Here is a 20,113-nt window from a genome sequence, read left to right on the forward strand (position 1 = left end):
AATACGAATACGATGCGATAAATACTTGATCTATAGAAAAAACACAAATAACGATTGCATCTCAACAGAATCTACGTTCGATACTTCTGATCCAGCGCTCTTCTTTAGCCCGTCTGACAAATACGTGTTCTGGAGGTCCGCAAAGTAAATCTTCGTAGCATGAAATCGCACTGGGACAAATCTGGAGCATACAGTGGACGGGGCAGCAGTTCGCTTTCGACCAATTTGACCATAGTGACGGCGTAGCGTTGTCGTGATGGAAGAGCACTTCGGCAACTGAGGCTGTTTTTCTGTAATCCGCTGTTGAATCGGTCAGTGGCCGACATAGGGGAGCGTTGTGACCATTTTTATCTTCTCCAAATATTTGATCATCTTTATAATGTTACAAAACGGTGAATATCAGCTTTCCAGCCGGTAGAACAGTTTTTGAATTCTTAAAAGCAAGTTCGCCGATCTGGATTGATCGAACGCGGCACCCACCGCACTGACAGTTTTCTCTTGCTCGAGGCAGTCTTTTGAAGTGCCTACTGTCTCAGCTATTATACACACTTTGATTCGATCAATATGAGATCGCAGATATTACGCACACGCTGTCAAGGATGGCCAAACACTAGTAGAAACCTACGAGAATGTACTACACAATAACAATTTTCTCTTGTGATAGTGGCGACATCGTTCGGTGAGTATATATGTATACTTATCAGGCCGCCCTCGTATACGAAAACTCTCAATAATACTAAGTTATTGGCCATTAAGTGATAATATAACTTCCAGAAAGTATTTAGAGGCGATTCAATATTTCCAAGAATGATTACCGTTATATTTTCAAACCAACACGAATAACCGAAAGAGCTGAAAGGATGAATGATCACACGTACAGATGAGATTCCGTTAAAATTGTCAATTGGTCCTTAAAAAACTCATAGACTCCTTAAACAAAAATTTCTAGTAGCATAATAACCGACGTGACAGCCGATATGTAGAGGGTTCAACACATATGTGCTCGATTTGGTAAAATTCTGCTCTGTTGTCGATAAAATGTATGGAAGTTTCTACATCTTAAACACAAAGGTAAAAAGGCTTTAAAATCAAGAGATTTATGTAATAGTTTTTTTTTTCGGATTCACTTAAAAAAGTTTACGTGTTCAAGTGATATTTCTATAGCGGAGGAGGATGAATCGTAACCTCCTGTTAGATGACTTCGACGACAACGAATCTGGAATTTATCCCCCAAACGGGGACTAGGTAACCGTTACAACAACAACAACAACATGAATCGTATTTATTTTGGGTGGTTCCGCAGCTTCCAAACCTTTAAAAATATTTTATCTGAGTGATTTAGTTTCGTTATGTACCCCGGTTACCTTGGCAAACTGCCTATACTTTTTTCTGAATATTTTTATCTAAATTAATATTTGTTGGCAACACAGTAAACGCAGAATATCAGCTGTGTGAAACTGAAACAAAACAAAACAAACAGAACTAAATATAAACAAGAAATTTTGCGCAAAGTTTTCGACAATTTAAATACTGTTGTAGTCTTGTTATGGAAATGAGACACAAAACAAAAATTAAATTAAACTGCCCAATCCGTGATAAATAATCATAGATAATAAGTCGGTACATAAAGATCAAATACTTAGATATTGTGAAATAACTGAAACTGCCTCATAATTTTAGAACAAAAAACCGCATCGATAACAAGAATAAGTTTAATAACTAAAGTTAAGTAAATAACAAAATGCATAAAATGATTTTATGTAAAATAGCGGTAGAGCCCAACAGCCATCCACAGCAGTCGATAGAGAACTCTATTACCACATTGAATAGTTTTGAATGGGATAACAAAAAATGGACCATGCTTTTCCCATTTCCAACGGACTTGTTTTTAAAACTAAATACAAAATTGCATCATGTAATAGCAATTGAAAAATTTAGCGATAAAATTAATGAGCAAAATTTCCTTGCCGTTACTTATAATATTAATAGAGCTGGGCCTTCAGTGGAAGAGCAGTGGATTCTGTCAAATATATTTAAAAATTATAAAACGCCACCAGAACTGACAAAAGACAAAGAGAATTTTACAAATGACAATGATGTTTTAGATTCTAAACGTAATTTAATGCAAGAATATGTCACTACGGCGCTCTATGATGCTTTATTTGCAAAACATTATGAGTTAAGTGGTGGTACTAATCAAAGACTGCCAATTCTACCCGATTGCTTTCGGCCCACATTATGCGATTACCAGGCGCGTACAGTTCATTGGCTATTACAACGGGAAATAAATGTCACAATTTTTCCAAATTACTATACCCAATTGCAGGCACGCGATGGCGAAACAACTGTGTACAAGCATTTATTAAGTTGGCATATTCAAGAGTCCCAACCAGCAGCAATTAAGCTACCAGCTGGTGGCATACTTGCAGATGAAATGGGTTTGGGTAAAACGGTAGAGATGTTGGCACTTTTAGTATTACATCAGCGCCTATTACCAGATGATACACCGGTTAAGAATTTATGCCGTGATGAGCCGGAGGCAAAACGTAAACGCCGATCAACAAACTTATTTTGTATATGTACAAGAAAAACAATGGCTGAATTACGTACATGTAAACGATGTAAATTTCAACAACATGCCAAGTGTGTCAGTGGTTTCGACGTTAACGCCAACAATGATTCCTATTTATGTCCTAACTGTTGGTATATAACAACGCAAAACTCATTACTACCAGCTGCAACCACATTCATTGTGACACCATATACAATAAAAACGCAATGGTTTTCTGAAATAAATAAACACGTTACACCAGCGCTTAAAGTTTTCGATTACAATGAACTAGTGGCAGCCAATTGGATTAGTCCACAGGAGTTGGCTACCTACGATGTGGTACTAACCGATTACACTGTGTTGCGCCGTGAGATATATCACACCAGCGCTTATGTATCCGAGCGTGTTACACGAAATGAGCAGCGCTCTATGCGTCGCTTGTCACCATTACTTATGGTCGAGTGGTGGCGGGTCTGCCTTGATGAAGCACAAATGGTGGAATCGAATGCATCGAATGTGGCTGCTATGGTAAAACAACTGCCAGGTAAAACAAAACAAAATTTTTTTATTTATTTACATTTATTGAACTTTTTTAATTTCCAACAAACAGCTATAAACCGCTGGGCCGTTACTGGCACGCCCATACACCGCAGCATTGATGATTTGCGTGGTTTATTGGAATTCATCGGTTTTACGGAACCCTTAACGCCACCAACTGGTTGGAAAGCTTTAATAGATGATTTCGTCATGCATCAGAATGCTGCAGGTGATAATGATAAAGTAGAGTTGACACTTGTTGATGTTTTGCAACGTTGCATGTGGCGCACATGTAAATCTAAGGTCGATGCAGAACTGCAAATTCCACCACAATCTGAGCAGGTACATCGCATAAGGCTGAGCAATTTGGAGAAATTGTTTTACACTGAACAGCACGCGCTATGTGAGAGTAGCTTCCAACATGTACTGCGAAAACATTTGGGCAGTGCTGAAGGCATATTAAAGATATCGCCGAAAATAATGAAAATTGTACGTATGCTGAATTTAACTCTTATTACTATTGTTTTTTTTTTCTTACTTTTGTATTTTGACAGATACTACAGCCTTTGTTGAAAATACGGCAGTCATGTATCATACCAGTTGTAAACACGGGCAGTGGGCAACACAAAGGCACGTCGAACGTGCAACAGAAACAATTTCTACAGCCAAAGGACTTGCATGCGCATCTCAAATCCACTAATGAGATTGAGTGTAAGTCCGAATTGCGCACCATGGCTTCCTCATACAACGGTAAATGTGTAATTCTACAATAAAAAGTAATTGTTAATTTTTTATCTCATTTTTGTTTTAATCTAGGCATGGCCGCAATTTATTTTATAAGAGGAAATTATGAACAATCAGTTAAACACTATGAAATGGTGTTGCGTTTAGCGCGCGACTACAAGGACATCAATATTTCGTATGTTATTTTAGCTATATCTTTTTTTCACCTCCAAAAATATTACGCTAATATATATTATTATCATGCAGTGTAGACAGTTTGCTGCAAATTCACGCATTGCATAACATACAGCAAGCTTGTTACATCTCACCCGCCAATGTCAAGCAACTGCCAGCCGACGTGCTGTCCAAATATGAGGAGGATTGCAACGCGTTAGAGTGGAAATATCTGGAACCGTACGCGAATACAATGACGACGATGCGCACGAGCTGCAGCAATGCAGAAGACACGCTTAAACGGTTGGAAATGAGCCTCGAAGCACCACTATTAGAATTTGCTAATATGCTAGCCGATAAAATTAGCGAGCTAAACGACGCATTTGCGATCTCGTTATTGAATCGGTTTCGCGATGAATTTGCAACCGCTTTTGGTGGCAGCCCGAAATTAGAGCAATTACAAAGCATATCGGGTATGTTGTACATACTAGTAATGTGGTATCAAAAAGTGGAGGCCGCGCAAAAGCATTTGAATGAGGAGTTTGAAAATTTGAAATTTTACACAATGAACGTAACGGTACGCTCGAAAAATACGCCAGCAATTTGGCGTGATATGACAAAATTTATACGCAGCGTCTACGACTGCCATCTTAGTGAAATACTTGTAAGTAAAAAAATTTGAGACTCTTAATTTTTAGATTAGAATCAAGAATGGTAAAGAAAGGATTACGACGCACTCCAAAAAAGTTACGGGCCATCTGAGGACCGATAAGGTTCTTTGTTGGCTACTAATTGCGAGTGGTGTCGCACTGCCGTAGAGGCGGTTGTCGCAGTGGTGGCGTTAGCAGTATAGTAGCAAAATTCTTCCGGGCCTGGGTTGGTCTCAATACCAACACGGGTCAGGAGCATAAAAAGCAACCCTGCCAAACTCCGACGATCACAATTTTAAATTGCTACTTACCGATCTAAACAGGGTAAGATCGCCAAAATAACAGCCCTGGGCCGAATAAAAGTAGGGACAATTCCGGTACAGTAGAAACGGCTGTCGTGGGAATTGTTATAATCTCTGTTTATATCGTTCTTGATTAATAACAATATATTTTATTTTTATTTTTATATTTTTAATAAATATTACAGGACGATAACAAGGATCGTGAAAAGGACAAAGCGAAGTTAAAGTCGAAGAAGTCAAAACATACTCTATGTAAACTTTGCCAAATACGCAACGCTCTTAATGATTACGAATGTTTATTATTCAATAAAGTCGTTGATGAAGCCACTAATATGACGGAGGGTTTGGAAAATCCCTCTTTTGAAGTAGCACTCATTAAAGGTTAGTATGTTGTCTACTAAAATCGTGAGCGTGGATTTTTATATATTTTCAATTTGTACTTTTCTCAGTATTATTCAGCTTTTTGCGCACGAAATGTGCTTTCATGAGCTTCTCGCAACAAATAGACAGACATTGGGAAGCCATTGAATGTCGTCAGCAGCATTGTAAGAAGCTTATCAAATACTGGATCGAAATTGAATACACAGTAAAGGCTTATGATGAATTGGATATGTGTAAAATGCGAATTTCTCTTGCAGAAAATGAGGAGGAGAAGACACATTTCAAATTGCTTGATTATGAGGTTATTACTTTTATTTTATCTTAATTATTATTATTATTTTTTTTGGAATCTTTGATTTTACGATTTGCACACAAATGTATGTACATTATGCTTAGTGTTCTTTAAGTCAGGTTGTAATTTTGTCATGTATTTGAGGTTATGATTGGATGCCTTTTAAAAAGTTGATAGTTAGCTTTCATTTTCTTTTACGGCTTTCAAATTTCCGATGTTATGACTTTTGTTTTTTTAATATTTTAAGTGAGATTGTGACTTGCTTTTATGAATTTTAAGTAGTTGAGGTTATGACAACCTTACATTTTTTTGTTTTAAAATTTCACGTAATTATCGTGAATATTATATTTGTTTAAGCAGTAGTCGCCAGATCTATCTATGCATGATTAAATTAATTTGAGGTTATATCTGTAATTATAAACCGAACAGGGTATATTAAGTTTCCCATGAAGCTTGTAACACACAGAAGGCAACATCGGAGACCCTGTCAAGTATATATATAATATATAAATAATCAGCGTGACGAGCTGAGTCGATGCCGCAGTGTCCCTTTGTCTGTCTGTATATAAGCGAACTAGTATTTCAGTTTTTGAGATATCGATCTAAAATTTTGCACACGTCTTTTTCTCCACATGAAGCTGCTCATTTATCGGAACAGTTAATATCGGACCACTATGGCATATAACTATACAATCAAATCAAATTCCTGTATTGGAAACTTTTTTATTTACAAAGATATCATCACGAAATTTGGCATGGATTATTTTCCCACACCACGCTATAATCTCCGCATAAATTGTACAGATCGGACTATAATAGCATATAGCTGCCATTGAAACTGCACGATCAAAATCACGTTTTTGTATGAAAAACTTTTTTATTTATCAAAATATCTTCGCGAAATTTGGCATATATTATTGCCCAAGGCAACGTTAAAATCTCCGAGCGATATGTTCAGATCGAATTACTTTGACATTTAGCTGCCATACAAACTGATCGTTCCAAATCAAGTTTTTTTATGGAAACTTTTTTATTTGTGAAGCCTATTATAGCTTCGGTACAACCTAAGTTACTGCTTTTTAAATATTTTTAGTGAAACTATGATTAACATTTATTAATTTTAAGTTTTTGAGATTATGACTATCATGTTATTTTTAATCTTGTAATTTTCTTGTTGGACCATTGCTTATACAAATCGATAAAAAATTTAATTTTTACCGTAGCTGGACGATACTTTTTTAGAGCAGCAAATGAACCTGCACAATGCACAACGACAATTTGCAATGAAACTTGCGCGCCTCAAGTACATAACACATTTGGAGGCTGATGCTGACACTGGTCCATGCCCAATTTGTCAATCAGAAGATGAAAGTCGGGTATGTTAATTTGTAGTTTGTACAAAAACGCAATTTTTCAAAGCATTTACATATTTACACGAATTTATAATTTCAGTACGCTGTATTGGAGTGCGGACACAATATATGTCTCTTCTGTTTACGCACAATACGTCAATATAATACGCATCAGAAGCTCTGCTGTCCGATTTGCCGCAATCAACAAAGTTCAGAAAAGTAAATGGGAGCCTATACATATTTTTTACCAGTTTAAGTTACTATATGTCTACACTTACTTCCAATTAGGATTTATTACGTTACGCGCATGGCCACAATCTCGGCGGAAACAAATATACAAGTCATCGGCGACTATTCGTCAAAAATTACCTACATTGTGCGCTTGATTTTAAAGCTGCAACGAGATCACTCTAAAGACGTACAGCCTTTAAAAATTTTAGTGTTCTCACAATGGACTGAAATTCTGCATCCAATCGCCATGGCTTTAACACAGAATGGTATACGTCACCGGCACAACTTGACGCCGCGCACAATTGAGGAATTTAAGGTAGTTTGTATTTACCTATTTATTGGCTTTATGCTTCAGAATACAAGTATATTTCCTTCAGAACCCACAATTGGGCGTCACTTGTTTGCTGATGCCTTTGCACAAAGGATGCAATGGCTTAAACCTAATAGAGGCTACACATGTTTTTCTTGTCGAACCCATACTAAATCCTGGCGAGGAAGCGCAGGCCATTGGACGCGTGCATCGTTTCGGACAGACTAGGTTGTTGCTTGCGTTTTGATATTGAGAAAATTATAATTACTATTTTGTTTTATATGTAGATCAACAACCGTACATCGTTTTATTGTTTGTAATACGATTGAGGATAATATATTCAATGTGGTGAATGCTGGCAAACAAACGCAAGCGAATTGGGAATTCAAGCAAATGTCAGTAGAGAGTTTGCGGAATCTGTTTCATTTAGAAAATGATGTTAGCGAGGAGTATATACCTAACGCAGCTGAACCAATAGATGTCACATAGAACCATAGAGAACATTCCGTTGACAACTGGCAGTTTAGCAACACACCAATACTAACAATACCTGTTCAGATACTTAACTTCGCAAATTCGTTTTCGAAAGCGCCGTTTGTACGCCACTTTGGAATTTCATATTATTGGTTTTATTATCACTGCTAAGTCGCCTCTGCCGCACAAAAATAGTTTGAGGTATGGCTACAACATTTGCATGCGTACATATACTTATGTTCGTATGCATGTGACAACGCATCTTGTGTAGAAAAAAAAACTGGAGAAATACGCTGCAAGCCTGCCTGGAGTATACGCCACATAATTATTTTAATTAACTGCCTCATACAGTTATTCAGTATTTCTTTTGTATGTATGCATAGAGTATGCATTATTTTTGCTACCAATAAAATTTATAATAAACATATATTTATATAGATACATAACTACTAGGATTATTAAAGAATATATTAAAAAATAGAGAAGTTTTGGGAAAAAGAGTTTTCTAGGGTCAAAAAAAAGATAAGATGCATAAGAATGTGTAATTTTTTTAACATTTATTTAATGTTTTTTTTTTTAATATTTATTTAATTTTTTGTTTAATATTTATTTACTATTTTTTGTTTAATATTTATTCAATGTTTTTTTTAAATATAAATTTAATTTTTTTTTTAATATGTATTTAATGTTTTTTTTAATATCTATTTAATGTTTTTTTTTTAATATTTATTTAATGTTTTTTTTAATATTTATTTAATGTTTTTTTTAATATTTATTTAATGTTTTTTTTTAAATATTTATTTAATGTTTTTTTTTTTAATATTTATTTAATGTTTTTTTTAATATTTATTTAATGTTTTTTTTTAATATTTATTTAATATTTGGTTTTTAAAATTTATTTAATTTTTTTTAATATGTATTTAATGTTTTTTTAATACTTATTTAATGTTTTTTTTTAATATTTATTTAATGTATTTTTTTATATATTATTATTCAATTTAATTTTTATTTTTCCTAATTTTTATTTTTGTTATTCTTTTTGTTTATATATATAATTTTTGTTTATATTTATTATTTTCAGTGAATTAAATTAGTTTATATATTTTATATTAACTATTGTATATTATTTGGTTTTTATTTTATTTGTTATTTTAAATATTATTTATATTTATTTATTATTTTATATTAATTTCTTAATTTTATTTATTTATCATTTCATATTATTGTTTTGTTTATTCACTTCCAAAATAGAATAAACTGTAACGAATGAAGTATTTCTTAAGTAACCATGCACCACATTTCTTAAGTAACCAGCAACCCAAGTAAGCCAATACAAAGGAAGCTCACCACACTATAATACTTGTATTGTATTTGCAAGCTTCGTAATTTGCGTGACGATTCTTAAAAGCAAAGAACCGTGAAAACCTAATTCGATTTAATTTCTCAATGAAAATTTGTGCAAAAATGATGTGAATTTAGCAAAACACGCTCAGTTGCAATGAAAATTTAATCAACTCTATACATTAACTAAGCGAATTTTAGTTCTGGAAACATATATAATTTTGGCGCAAACTAAGCGCTTTGTGATGCTCCTCTAAAATATTGCAGCAAAAATTACACACATGCAAATAAATTCTAAAATGGCATTGACCGTAGTGAAATATCGCAAGCCAGCGGCTGGTGAAACTACCGCTTCCGCTGCACCAACTCCAGCGATATTGATAAAAAGTAAATTGCAGGCTCAACATCAACAACAAAATGCCAAGGTTTGTTAATTTACAATCGGACAATGCAGAGTAGAACATGCATATGTATGCTCGGTGCCAACAGCAAAGGTTTTTTGTTATGTGAAAGTGGTTACGCGTTCAAAGTTTGTTATTGGCTGTTTTCTATTTCAATAAGTTTCTAAAAAAAGATTTCGTAATTTTTCATATTTGTGTAAAAAGTTGCTATTTTTAAATAGATAAACCAGCGATGCCCTTAATGAAATTCGCTGCATTCGGTTTGAAACTTTGATGCCCACAATTTTTTTCCACCAGAGTTGACTTGATTTACACGAATTGTACTCATAATTTTATTAATTATATACGTGGAAAAGTATTTGTTACAACAATATACTATTTTTGGCTGCGAAGAATAGAATCCCGCAAATTTTGATCAATAAAGGTATATAAAAACAATTTAGTGAAGTTTGTACGGATATAAAATAGCACATTTTAAGTGAAAAAATTAACTAGAAAAACAGTATACTCAAAATTGTTAAATATATGTATGAGCTAAACTCAAAAATATATATATCAGCTTGTACTCATTTGACCTCGAATTAACAATTCGTACTTGTGTGTTGTTGTTTTAAATTATTTTATAAACCAATTTTTTCATGAAATATTTAGGAAAGCCACTGCTTATACTATGTTTTCAGCAGACGAAATGTTTTTTCTTTTTTAGACTTGTTAAACCTTAGAAAAATATGGCAGCACGAACTGAGGTCTCCACATTGTGTTATACTTTTTTCCTTTTCTATTGAACAGAGAGAGCTACATTTGAGCATAAGATTTAATTCACAAATTTCATGGACAACGCGCTGCATTTTAATTTCTTTGAATTTGTGGTGATTTTAAACAGTTTGTGATAAAGAATTGCATCAAATAATTTTACATTATTTAGGTGACTATATTATAATTATTTTTAATTATTATTGAGTGTTATTTCATATGGCTGAAAGCACAAATAATTGCTTAGGAAGTGTGTAACTTGCTGATGGCGCCCTTTTGTCAGTAGCAAGGCCACAGCAGCAAAATGTAGAAATTGTTTTGGCCAGCAGAAAACATGCATTATTTAATTCAACATATAAAAAAGTTTCTGTATGCTAAGTAAAATTAGATATTAATTTCGCAGCTTGACGAGCCTAATATTCAACAAGTGCTTTTGTTTGTGAAATTTGTAGCTAACTTGTATTATTTCGTTTTTTAGAAACCCATATTAAAATTGGGAGCTGGCACAAATTTAATTATCAATAAAATACCTGCTACTATAAAGCCTGCTATAATGAAGCGCAGCAACACATCATCTATTGGTATGTACTTGCTACATAATCGTTTAAAATATTGCCCATATCTTTGCTTTCATTAAAGAACCTGCTTATAAGTCAACCAAATATTCACTGCAAACAATTGCCAGCGCAGGTACACCGCTAACGAGCTTTCAATGGCAACAGACCATAGGTGGTCCTGGTGGTACAACAATTACCACTACTCCAACCAAAAAGCAACAGATCGGCGCCACAATCAGCGCACTACCACCTAGTACAATTATACAAGCGAGCGGAGTTGCTGCTTCTAATAGCATAAATGGTGGAATTGGTACGACGATTACACCCACGGGCAACACATTTAATGCCGTCACATCACAAGGCACTACACTTCAAGTGCGACGTCCAACTATTGTTATAAAACGTGAATTTCCCAAACGTTCAATACGGAGTGTAACACTGGAATTAATAGAAAAGAATCCGTATGTGCATTTGGGTGTTTTGGCTAATCGTTTACCGCTGCTGAAGAATATAATTTGCACCACTGCTAATATAACAACAGCCGATTGCTTCTTGACCTTAAAGAAGATACGTCAAAATGAGGAATTCTCACTACTGGCGGAATACTTTGAGCTGAGTGAAACCGAAGTGCAGCAGATATTTGCACGCACAGTAGTTAAATTGGCGCGTTATTTGCGTCTGTTTGTGCGTTGGCCTGAGAGCAAAAAATATTATGATCGTCATAAAAATTTGCCGTTTGCCTTCCGTTCGACTTTGTCACATGTGCAGTCGCTCATTGAATGCGTCGAAACAGATATGCCACGTCAAATGCCAAATGATTGTAGTAATTACAAATTTATTTTCAGCATTACACCCACGGGTGAGTATTAAAAAACTTTCCGTAACAATATCAGTAATTTAAAATCCATTTCGTTTTTTTGTTTCAACAGGCATAATCTCATACATTTCTGAAGCTTTTGTTGGGCATCACGACGATTTAACGATATTCACTGCATCAGATTTTCAAAATTCCATACCGAAATACCTTTCATTGGTCGCCGATCCAGGTAAAGCCATACGTCGTAAGCGAAAACCGAAACATCCCTCTATCAGCAATTCATTGCCATCAAGTGGAAATGCCGAAACTGATTCCACCACAGATTCAGCAGATGAATCAGCAGACGATATTGAGATGGACGATAGTGAAGATAGTCAAACGCTTAGCCGATATGCTGCATCACGCGTAGCCGCTGAATTGGCTTCCCACCAAACAATGAATATTGTAAATAGCGAATTGATATCGCGCAAAGTAAAAGACTTCAGCATTCCGACTATGCGTGTGCGTGAATCAGTCTGTCGACAACAAATTCGCCATATGATCAACTGTCTGCGTGATTTTAAAATGTTACAACCATATGTCATACAAGAGCCAATCATTTTCCAATACCTCAATGAGATATTAATCGTTGCATCGGCACTTACAAATATGCAGAGGTAAAAAAATGTGGCAAACAATTAATTGGCATGTAGTTAGGATAAAGCAAAGGAAAAGGAAATAAAAAAGGACCCCGTTTACAGGTGTGTGCTGTAGTGCGTTTTGTGCGTCGCTTAAGAATTTACGCTTAAACGATTAAGAGTAGTTGATCGAAAAGCATGGTTAGATGGCTAAAGGAATTCGGGCGTGAGCTAATTTTAGTGTGCGCCTAACAAATTATTCCATTTGCTTGCATCCATGCCCCTAATCGACAATATGAATTACTCAACTCAATTAAGTAATAAAACAATCGGTTGTTCATGGGAACTTAGTTTTAAGATTTCTAGTTTATAAAATTTTAATTTGGCGCATGTGCAAGGACGATCATCTTTGTCATTTATATAAGTCGTTGGAATTTATCTTAATAAAAAATATAAATTTCAGTCGAGCACAACTGAATGACGTAGCACTTTCCAATATATCAAAGCAGCACCAAAATAAGCAATAACTATGGCGGTAGAAAACAACTAATTATATATAAAATATTAATTAATCTAGTAAGCAAATGTACACGATGTGCGCTATATTAACAACCGCTACAACAACAACGATGTGCGACAAAATTCAATATGTGTGCAATACTCCTGCTTAATTGTTTTAAATACGCACCAACATATCAGCATTTTTTTGCATTGTTAGTAATAAAAAAATAGATTTTGTGTTTTAAAAACTCACACGCATGTAGCGAAAAATGTATAAATTGTATATATAAAAATACGTAAACTTCATTTGAATATTATATACTTATCAAATTTGTATATATCTTCTTATACATGCATTGATTTATAATTATTCCCGAAGTGCAACGTATTTTAAAACTTGAAAGCAATTTAAAAAAATCCTGACATGTTGGTATTTTGGGATAATGCCAGTATCGGATACATATTGATTTTTTTCAAATGAGCGTGTGATCCGCACATTGTAATCATTGTCTAATTTTTTCGAAAATAAAAAATAAATTGATAAAAAATCATGAAAATGGCACTAATTATTATTATTAAAAAGCACACCTCGAAATACATAACAGGAAATGCTGATTTTATTCATATTTGGTAATTCATATGAATTCATACTGCAGCGAATTCAGTTATATGAACGTATATTTTATATATAATACTATGTATATTTTAAAATTAGTTGTTTTTTATTTTTCTTTTTTATTTGTTTATTTTTTCTTTTATTTCCTGTTATATTTTGTTTTTCAATTAAATAAATTTAATTTTTAACTTTATAATTTTTTTTGTATTTCCATAATTATTATTTTTATTTTATAGATATTATATTAATTAATCTAATTTTATAATTTTTTAGTACTTGTTTTATAATTTTTTTTAAACTTGTTAATATATTTTTTTATAATTCATTTTGATACTTACATTTTATATTTTTTTTGATACTTTTTTTTATAATTCTTTTTGATACTTTTTTTTTTAAATTATTTTTGATACTTTTTTTTTTAAATTATTTTTGATACTTTTTTTTTAAATACTTTTTTATAATTCTTTTTGATACTTTTTTTAATAATATTTTTTTATAATTCTTTTTGATACTTTTTTTTAATAATATTTTATTAAAATTCTTTTTGATACTTTTTTTGAATAATATTTGTTTATAATTTTTGATATTTTTTTTTATATAATTTTTGATATTTTTTTTTTATATAATTTTTGATATTTTTTTTTATATAATTTTTGATATTAATTTTTATATATTTTTTTACAATTTTTGATATTTTTTTTAATATATTTTTTTATAATTTTTGATATTTTTTTTATATATTTTTTTATAACTTATAATTTTTGATATTTTTTTTATATATTTTTTATAATTTTTGATATTTTTTTTATATATTTTTTTATAATTTTTGATATTTTTTTTTATATATATTTTTTATAATAATTTTTAATACTTTTTTTTTATATATTTTTTTATATATTTTTTTATAATAATTTTTAATACTTTTTTTTTATATATTTTTTTATAATAATTTTTAATACTTTTTTTTTATATATTTTTTTATAATAATTTTTAATACTTTTTTTTTATAATAATTTTTAATACTTTTTTTAAAATATTTTTTTTTATAATAATTTTTAATATTTTTTTTTAAATATTTTTTAATAATATTTTTTAAGACTTTTTGTAATAGTTTTTAATACTTCTTTTATAATATTTTTTTTAATACTTATTTCTACATTATACATATATTTTTTTTAATTTTTCCTTCAATTTTTTTATATATGTATGTATATTGTTATTTTACATATTTTTATCTTATTTTACATATTTTTATCTTATTTTACATATTTTTATCTTATTTTCATTATTGTAATTAGACCCAATCCATTTGTTATTCTTACTGTTATGAATCTTTTTATTTTTACATCTTTTAATTTTTATTGTAATTTTCTTTTGTACCACAACTTTACTCCGTTTCCAGGTAATATTCTGTAATAACACCATCCACTATACAATACTAAAACAACAACAACATTCATCTCATTATGGAAAAGTTTTTGCTACTCACCACCACTCAATGCTAATTTGCCCAACAGAAAAGTTATTACTCAATAAGCAACTTGCAACAGGCTAATTTGTTGCTGTTGCCTGTGTGCTACACACTTAATATGAGTTGTTTTTGACATTAATTTTTCACTTTTACTATTAACTGCTTTGAAGTTAGTTTTTTATGCAATTTCATATAATCATATAATTGTTATTGAATTTACAAACTTTTCAGCTGCGCTGAACAGATCTGTTTTAAATTCAGCACATGTTAAATTATAACAATACTTCATTATTTATGGCTGAATATGATGCTACGCGTTTTGAAGCGTATTTGACGGCAATTCAGCCCCATTTTACCGTTGCATGAATTCAGCTTTTAAATTTTTTTGATTTAGGGGAAATGTAATATTTGATCCAGCACTGTAGGTACTTAACACGGCTGCTACCAAATGGGGTTGTCTAAAAAATTCAGCTCTTTCATTTCTTTTAAATAAAATATTTAGGTTCACTTAATATACACAAAGTTAGTACAGCTGCATATATGTATACACCCAACAATTTTATTTATCGTATAAAATATGGAATTTAATTTATTTTCTTTTAATGTAATGAAATTATAAACCAATTGGAAATTTTTTTTCTGTACAAGGCAAAACGAAATTCCGCAACATCAAAAGAGTAATAATTTTAACAAATAGTCTTTTTCGCTAACATAGACAGTTAGAATTCTATTCAGCGCCATGAAAGGCCTAAATATTTTAAATAAATGAGATATTTCTTAACTTGTTTGCTTACATAGTCGGCTAGAATGCTATTCAGCTGTAAAAAAAATTAAGGCAGCTGTACCGTTACACTGAAATCAGTCACAAAATGAAATGCAGCTTAATAAAATGATAATTTAGCTTAATGTAGCTGCATAAAATTAAAGACATGTATACCGCCACACCAAGTTCAGCTCTAAAATTAATAAAGCTTAATAAAATTATAATTCAGCTTAATAAAACTATAATTCAGCCACCTAAAATTAAAGCCGTGTGTGATGCTACACTGAATTCAGCTCTGAAATTAAATTCAGCATAATAAATTTATGATTCAGCTGCATTAAATGCAATTCAGCAATTAAAAATTCTAATTAGTGCATGCGATTTCATATTGCTTAACTTCGTATATTTAATAGATAGCGAATGCACTTCATATCGTTTCTTATCCGATTACAGTCTATGCAAATAATTACTCTGGTTTTCTATTCTCTCATTTGCTCCACTTGCGTAATTACAGCAATTTTACGCAAGTATTTATCTGCAATAAGTATTGTTTTTGTTCTACTATTATCTAAACAACTGTTTCTGCCCCAACTGTTGGTCATCATTAGGCGCCAGCCGGTGCTGATATGCTCTTCTAGGTAGAATATATTCATAAGTACATTTGTTAGTCGATGATTTGGTTTGCATGCGTTTAGGTAAATATGCGGGCGAGTGCCGTTGCAAACAGCAAGCGAACGAGTGTCCGTTGAAAACTTTTCGAAACTAATTAAAACGATAAGAAGTTGAGGAAAAAAATAAATTATGCTAAAAGGGAAGCGTTTACTACTTCCTTGGTCAGCGGTAAAAGTTTGGAATATTTTTTAATTTCTGGGAGATCTTAACTATGTAAATATGTGTATCAACGAGTTGTTGACCGAATGAGGAGCACTGAAACTAGTTATTAGAAACTTAGGGTGGAAAATTGAGGTTAGATATTTATTCGACTAAAGAGAAGCTTTCTGGGTTATGGATTTCTATACTAAGCATAAAAGGATTCCATTTTATTTTTATATACATAGACAGAAGGCACAGCCGTAAGAATCTTTCAGTCCTCATATATGTAACTATGATATATCTATAGCAAGTTTCTGCTAAAAAATACTGAATACGGAAAACAAGAAGAGCGAAAGTGGATCTGAACAACGATCGAGTGTCGGAAGGAAACTGGCTGTGAGTGGGAGAAAATGCAATTCTTAGCGTATCGTCATTGATCACTCGCCTTGTACTTGAATCTAGTAGACGATATAGGTGGCAACTTTTTAAATGCTTTAGAGATTGAATTGCAGACATTACTTTCTAAAAGGGTTGAAAACAGAAACAATGAAGCTGTCAAGCAACAAGAAACTGCGGTCAATGGTTCGAAGTGTCACGTAATAACACAAGGAAGGCGAAAACATGAGAACGAAATCGTGAGTAACTAGCAGGGTAACAGTCGAAGGTAAGGTCTACCCTTAGGTGACCATATTTGCACTGGCAAAATCCGGCACTTTTTTTTTAGTGGTCGATTTTTGCCATATTATAATTCACTGAATAACGCGACATATAATAGGTGAGAGAGCAACACAATTTTATTTAATTCATTCTTTTTTTTTTAATTTCTAAGCACAGAACGCTTAACTTGGAACCCGGACTGTCCCGGCCAAACCGGGACGAATGGTCAATTAAGTCAACCCGTAAATAAGATCTAGTAATTGTCCTCGAGAGTTTCTGAGTAAAGTGAGAATCAAGATAATTTTCTTACGATAGTCGTATCGACGTCATCAGCAAAGCTCTGGATTTCTTTACAGACAAAAACTGTCAACTCGGCACAACATCAACTACAACAGAAACAAGCAGATTTCATGGCTTTCGGAAAGCTGTACCACTACAAGCAAGTTTTGCGAAAAGCCTCCAAAGCATAAGTAAATGTTACATTTTGCCCAGACCTAGTCGGAACGTACTTGAATATATATCGGATCCAGGGATATCACTCAATATTCGCGTAGAGAAATCTTATCTCTTAACTGCATTGAAGACATCATTCCCAAAATACAAGATCTTCACAGCTCTCCTTCATTGCAATTTCTTACAATGTCAGCTCGTCCTGATATATATATATAATTCATTCAATACTGATGTAGTCGACGGCATTGGTGGAATTAATTACAGCACTATCTTACTCTTAGCTAACATAAAGTCTTAATTGCCGCAGCCACCTTAAACTACTAATAAATTAATTCTCTGATCCCTTCATTCCCTTCTTTGAGATGTATAACTAAAATACTTATAAATAACAAAATGATTGTTAAATTAAAATTTGAAAAATGTTTTTTTAATTAATTTTCATTTAAAAAATCTGTACAACCTTGCTTTATAAATTTCATTTGGAGACTTCGATATTGATAATCCAGTTTGGACGCAAGCTTTAACTTTATCCTCGTGTGCATCTGTCGACACAAACATACATACTCATTCATGAGCAATTTTGCTGTCGTATAGACCGGAATTCCGCGTGTACACTTATTGTTCTTCGCACTTCATCTTCGGCTGTAGTCGTCCATGCTGCCACTCCATGCTGTAGAGTTGAAGGACGTGCAGTTTCATTGATTTGCACTGGTTATACGGTAGTATATTGAGCTATGTGAGGATTTGTGTTATATAATATTTACAATGTACGTACAAACATATACTACATACTTGTACATATATGCAAGAAAATAAAAATATTTATACGAGTTGATATGTACCGTTAAGTCCCTATTGTGACTGTTTATCGCGTAGGTAATTTCCGTGCGAATGATTTTGAGTTTATATACATATAACCGAAGGGAGAAGGCAATATCAAAATATTAATGTTTGGCATATATGAGGATTGTTTGAAAAGCCGTTAACTTTTTTTGTAAATAATAGGTCTAGGAAAAAGATATCCATTATTTTTCCAATAGATGTCTTTAGTAATCTGTATATCACGTTGTATAAGCGCGATCGGATTTCCAGTTTTGTCACATGCCTGAAAATATTTCAATGCCTTTGAGCGTTACACTTTGAAGATGGCGAACTGAAAGCAAGAAGAGCTCGCAGAATCATTGTGAGTTAGTCAAGCAGTCATTGCAAAACGTTTAAAAGCAGCCAGATATCGTATATTCAAAAGCAGGTGAATTGGGTGTGATAGGAATTGAAGCCAAGAGACGTTGAAAGACGGTTTCATGTCAGAAATGTTAGCTGTTTGAACCTACATGTCGTAATCGCTTTTGTATCGGATTGTAACTGGTGATGGAAAATGGATCCATTACGACAACCCGAAACCCAGATGAAATTATTAATGAAGAATGCTGTCGAAAACAACACATAAAATTGAGGCGACAACTGCCGAAAACGCTCGGAATTTGAGACTATGTTAGATACGAGGCAATAAATTTCCATAATGACCACGCTCGACCTCAGCCTCAACACTCAAATGCTTGCCTAGACTGTATTTTTCAATTTCATAAAAAGCAAGTTGAGCACATTTGGTTGATTCTGAACTGTACGAGATCTAAACAAGACACAAGTTCTTTAAAACAATGCAAGGGCTTACAAGAAGTCGTCCTCTTTGATCAATGGACGTGACTGCTCTAAGTATACGAACGTCAACGACATTGGGTTCATTCACAAGAGTTAAATTCCTTTACCTGTGGTTATGTAGAACTTCGATCTTGTAAAGCTCTGACCTGGCACCAATCCAATGATATATAATCCCAAAAATTGACGCAGAACGCAACTCATTGAGGAAGATAATTATATTTGTGTTAATACTTTCACTCCTTCACATTCAACGTACGTGAAAACGCGTCCTCGTATGTTATATAAGAGATAAATACAAAAATATCAGAGTGCACCTGTACATATATACTTATGTTCACTCATCATTTTTTCCTTGCAACAATACCACAAAGTAAGCTTTGTTGGTCCGTCACAATGGAATAAAATGTCGAAATTCGTCAATGTCCAGTTGATTGGGTGGTCGCAATGTGTTGCCTCTGTGGGAGTATACAGTGTCTATATTGCTTAGTTTATTGGAATTATATCTGCAATGGTAGCTTTTTGTTTGCGCGAAGTTTAAAAACTTGGTTATGTCAATCTATGTGGACTAACTCAAGCGGTAAAAGTTAAATGACATTTAAGTTGAATTTGTAGAGAGCAAAATATGCAATTCTCAAAAATATTTCTGCCATGAAAACTTCATTAAAAGTTCGAAGTTGGCCTAAAACTTATAGGTTTTCATATGTCGGTTAACAGCAA

The 20,113-nt window shown here is 32.8% G+C and overlaps 2 protein-coding genes and 2 long non-coding RNA genes across 9 annotated transcripts; 3 read left to right on the plus strand and 1 right to left on the minus strand.

Moving 5' to 3' along the window:
* Positions 1–1,329: 1,329 nt before the first annotated feature.
* LOC106618150 (E3 ubiquitin-protein ligase SHPRH) lies at positions 1,330–8,404 on the plus strand. The gene is made up of 12 exons (XM_014235764.3): positions 1,330–3,095; positions 3,162–3,577; positions 3,643–3,838; positions 3,905–4,007; positions 4,079–4,649; positions 5,123–5,318; positions 5,387–5,619; positions 6,834–6,986; positions 7,063–7,181; positions 7,251–7,509; positions 7,571–7,731; positions 7,791–8,404. The coding sequence occupies exons 1-12, from the start codon at positions 1,742–1,744 to the stop codon at positions 7,990–7,992; spliced, it is 3,963 nt and encodes a 1,320-aa protein (XP_014091239.2). The 5' UTR covers positions 1,330–1,741; the 3' UTR covers positions 7,993–8,404.
* Positions 3,401–15,302, minus strand: LOC138857171 (uncharacterized). Its single transcript, XR_011396189.1, has 3 exons — positions 15,070–15,302; positions 3,627–3,852; positions 3,401–3,536 (listed from the first exon to the last, which is right to left on the minus strand). It is a non-coding gene; the product is annotated as an uncharacterized lncRNA (long non-coding RNA).
* On the plus strand, positions 9,342–13,521 carry Camp (Cathelicidin-like antimicrobial protein). Of its 2 annotated transcripts, none has more exons than XM_014235776.3 (4): positions 9,342–9,743; positions 10,951–11,053; positions 11,112–11,888; positions 11,959–13,521. In XM_014235776.3, exons 1-4 carry the CDS (start codon positions 9,600–9,602, stop codon positions 12,504–12,506), a joined length of 1,572 nt encoding a protein of 523 aa, XP_014091251.2. In that variant the 5' UTR covers positions 9,342–9,599; the 3' UTR covers positions 12,507–13,521. The 2 variants fall into 2 exon arrangements, with proteins under 2 accessions (XP_014091251.2, XP_014091253.2); XM_014235778.3 differs by lacking the exon at positions 9,342–9,743 and adding an exon at positions 10,495–10,644.
* A 953-nt stretch (positions 15,303–16,255) lies between the features above and the next one.
* On the plus strand, positions 16,256–18,157 carry LOC118683234 (uncharacterized). 5 transcript variants are annotated; one of them, XR_011396188.1, is made up of 4 exons: positions 16,256–16,780; positions 16,873–17,291; positions 17,457–17,569; positions 17,641–18,157. It is a non-coding gene; the product is annotated as an uncharacterized lncRNA (long non-coding RNA). The 5 variants fall into 5 exon arrangements; XR_004979166.2 differs by having other exon boundaries at positions 17,462–17,569; XR_004979164.2 differs by having other exon boundaries at positions 16,260–16,780; positions 16,873–17,262; positions 17,623–18,157.
* Positions 18,158–20,113: the final 1,956 nt, after the last annotated feature.

This window comes from Bactrocera oleae, chromosome 4 (genome assembly GCF_042242935.1).
Source record: "Bactrocera oleae isolate idBacOlea1 chromosome 4, idBacOlea1, whole genome shotgun sequence".
Lineage (NCBI taxonomy): Eukaryota > Metazoa > Arthropoda > Insecta > Diptera > Tephritidae > Bactrocera > Bactrocera oleae.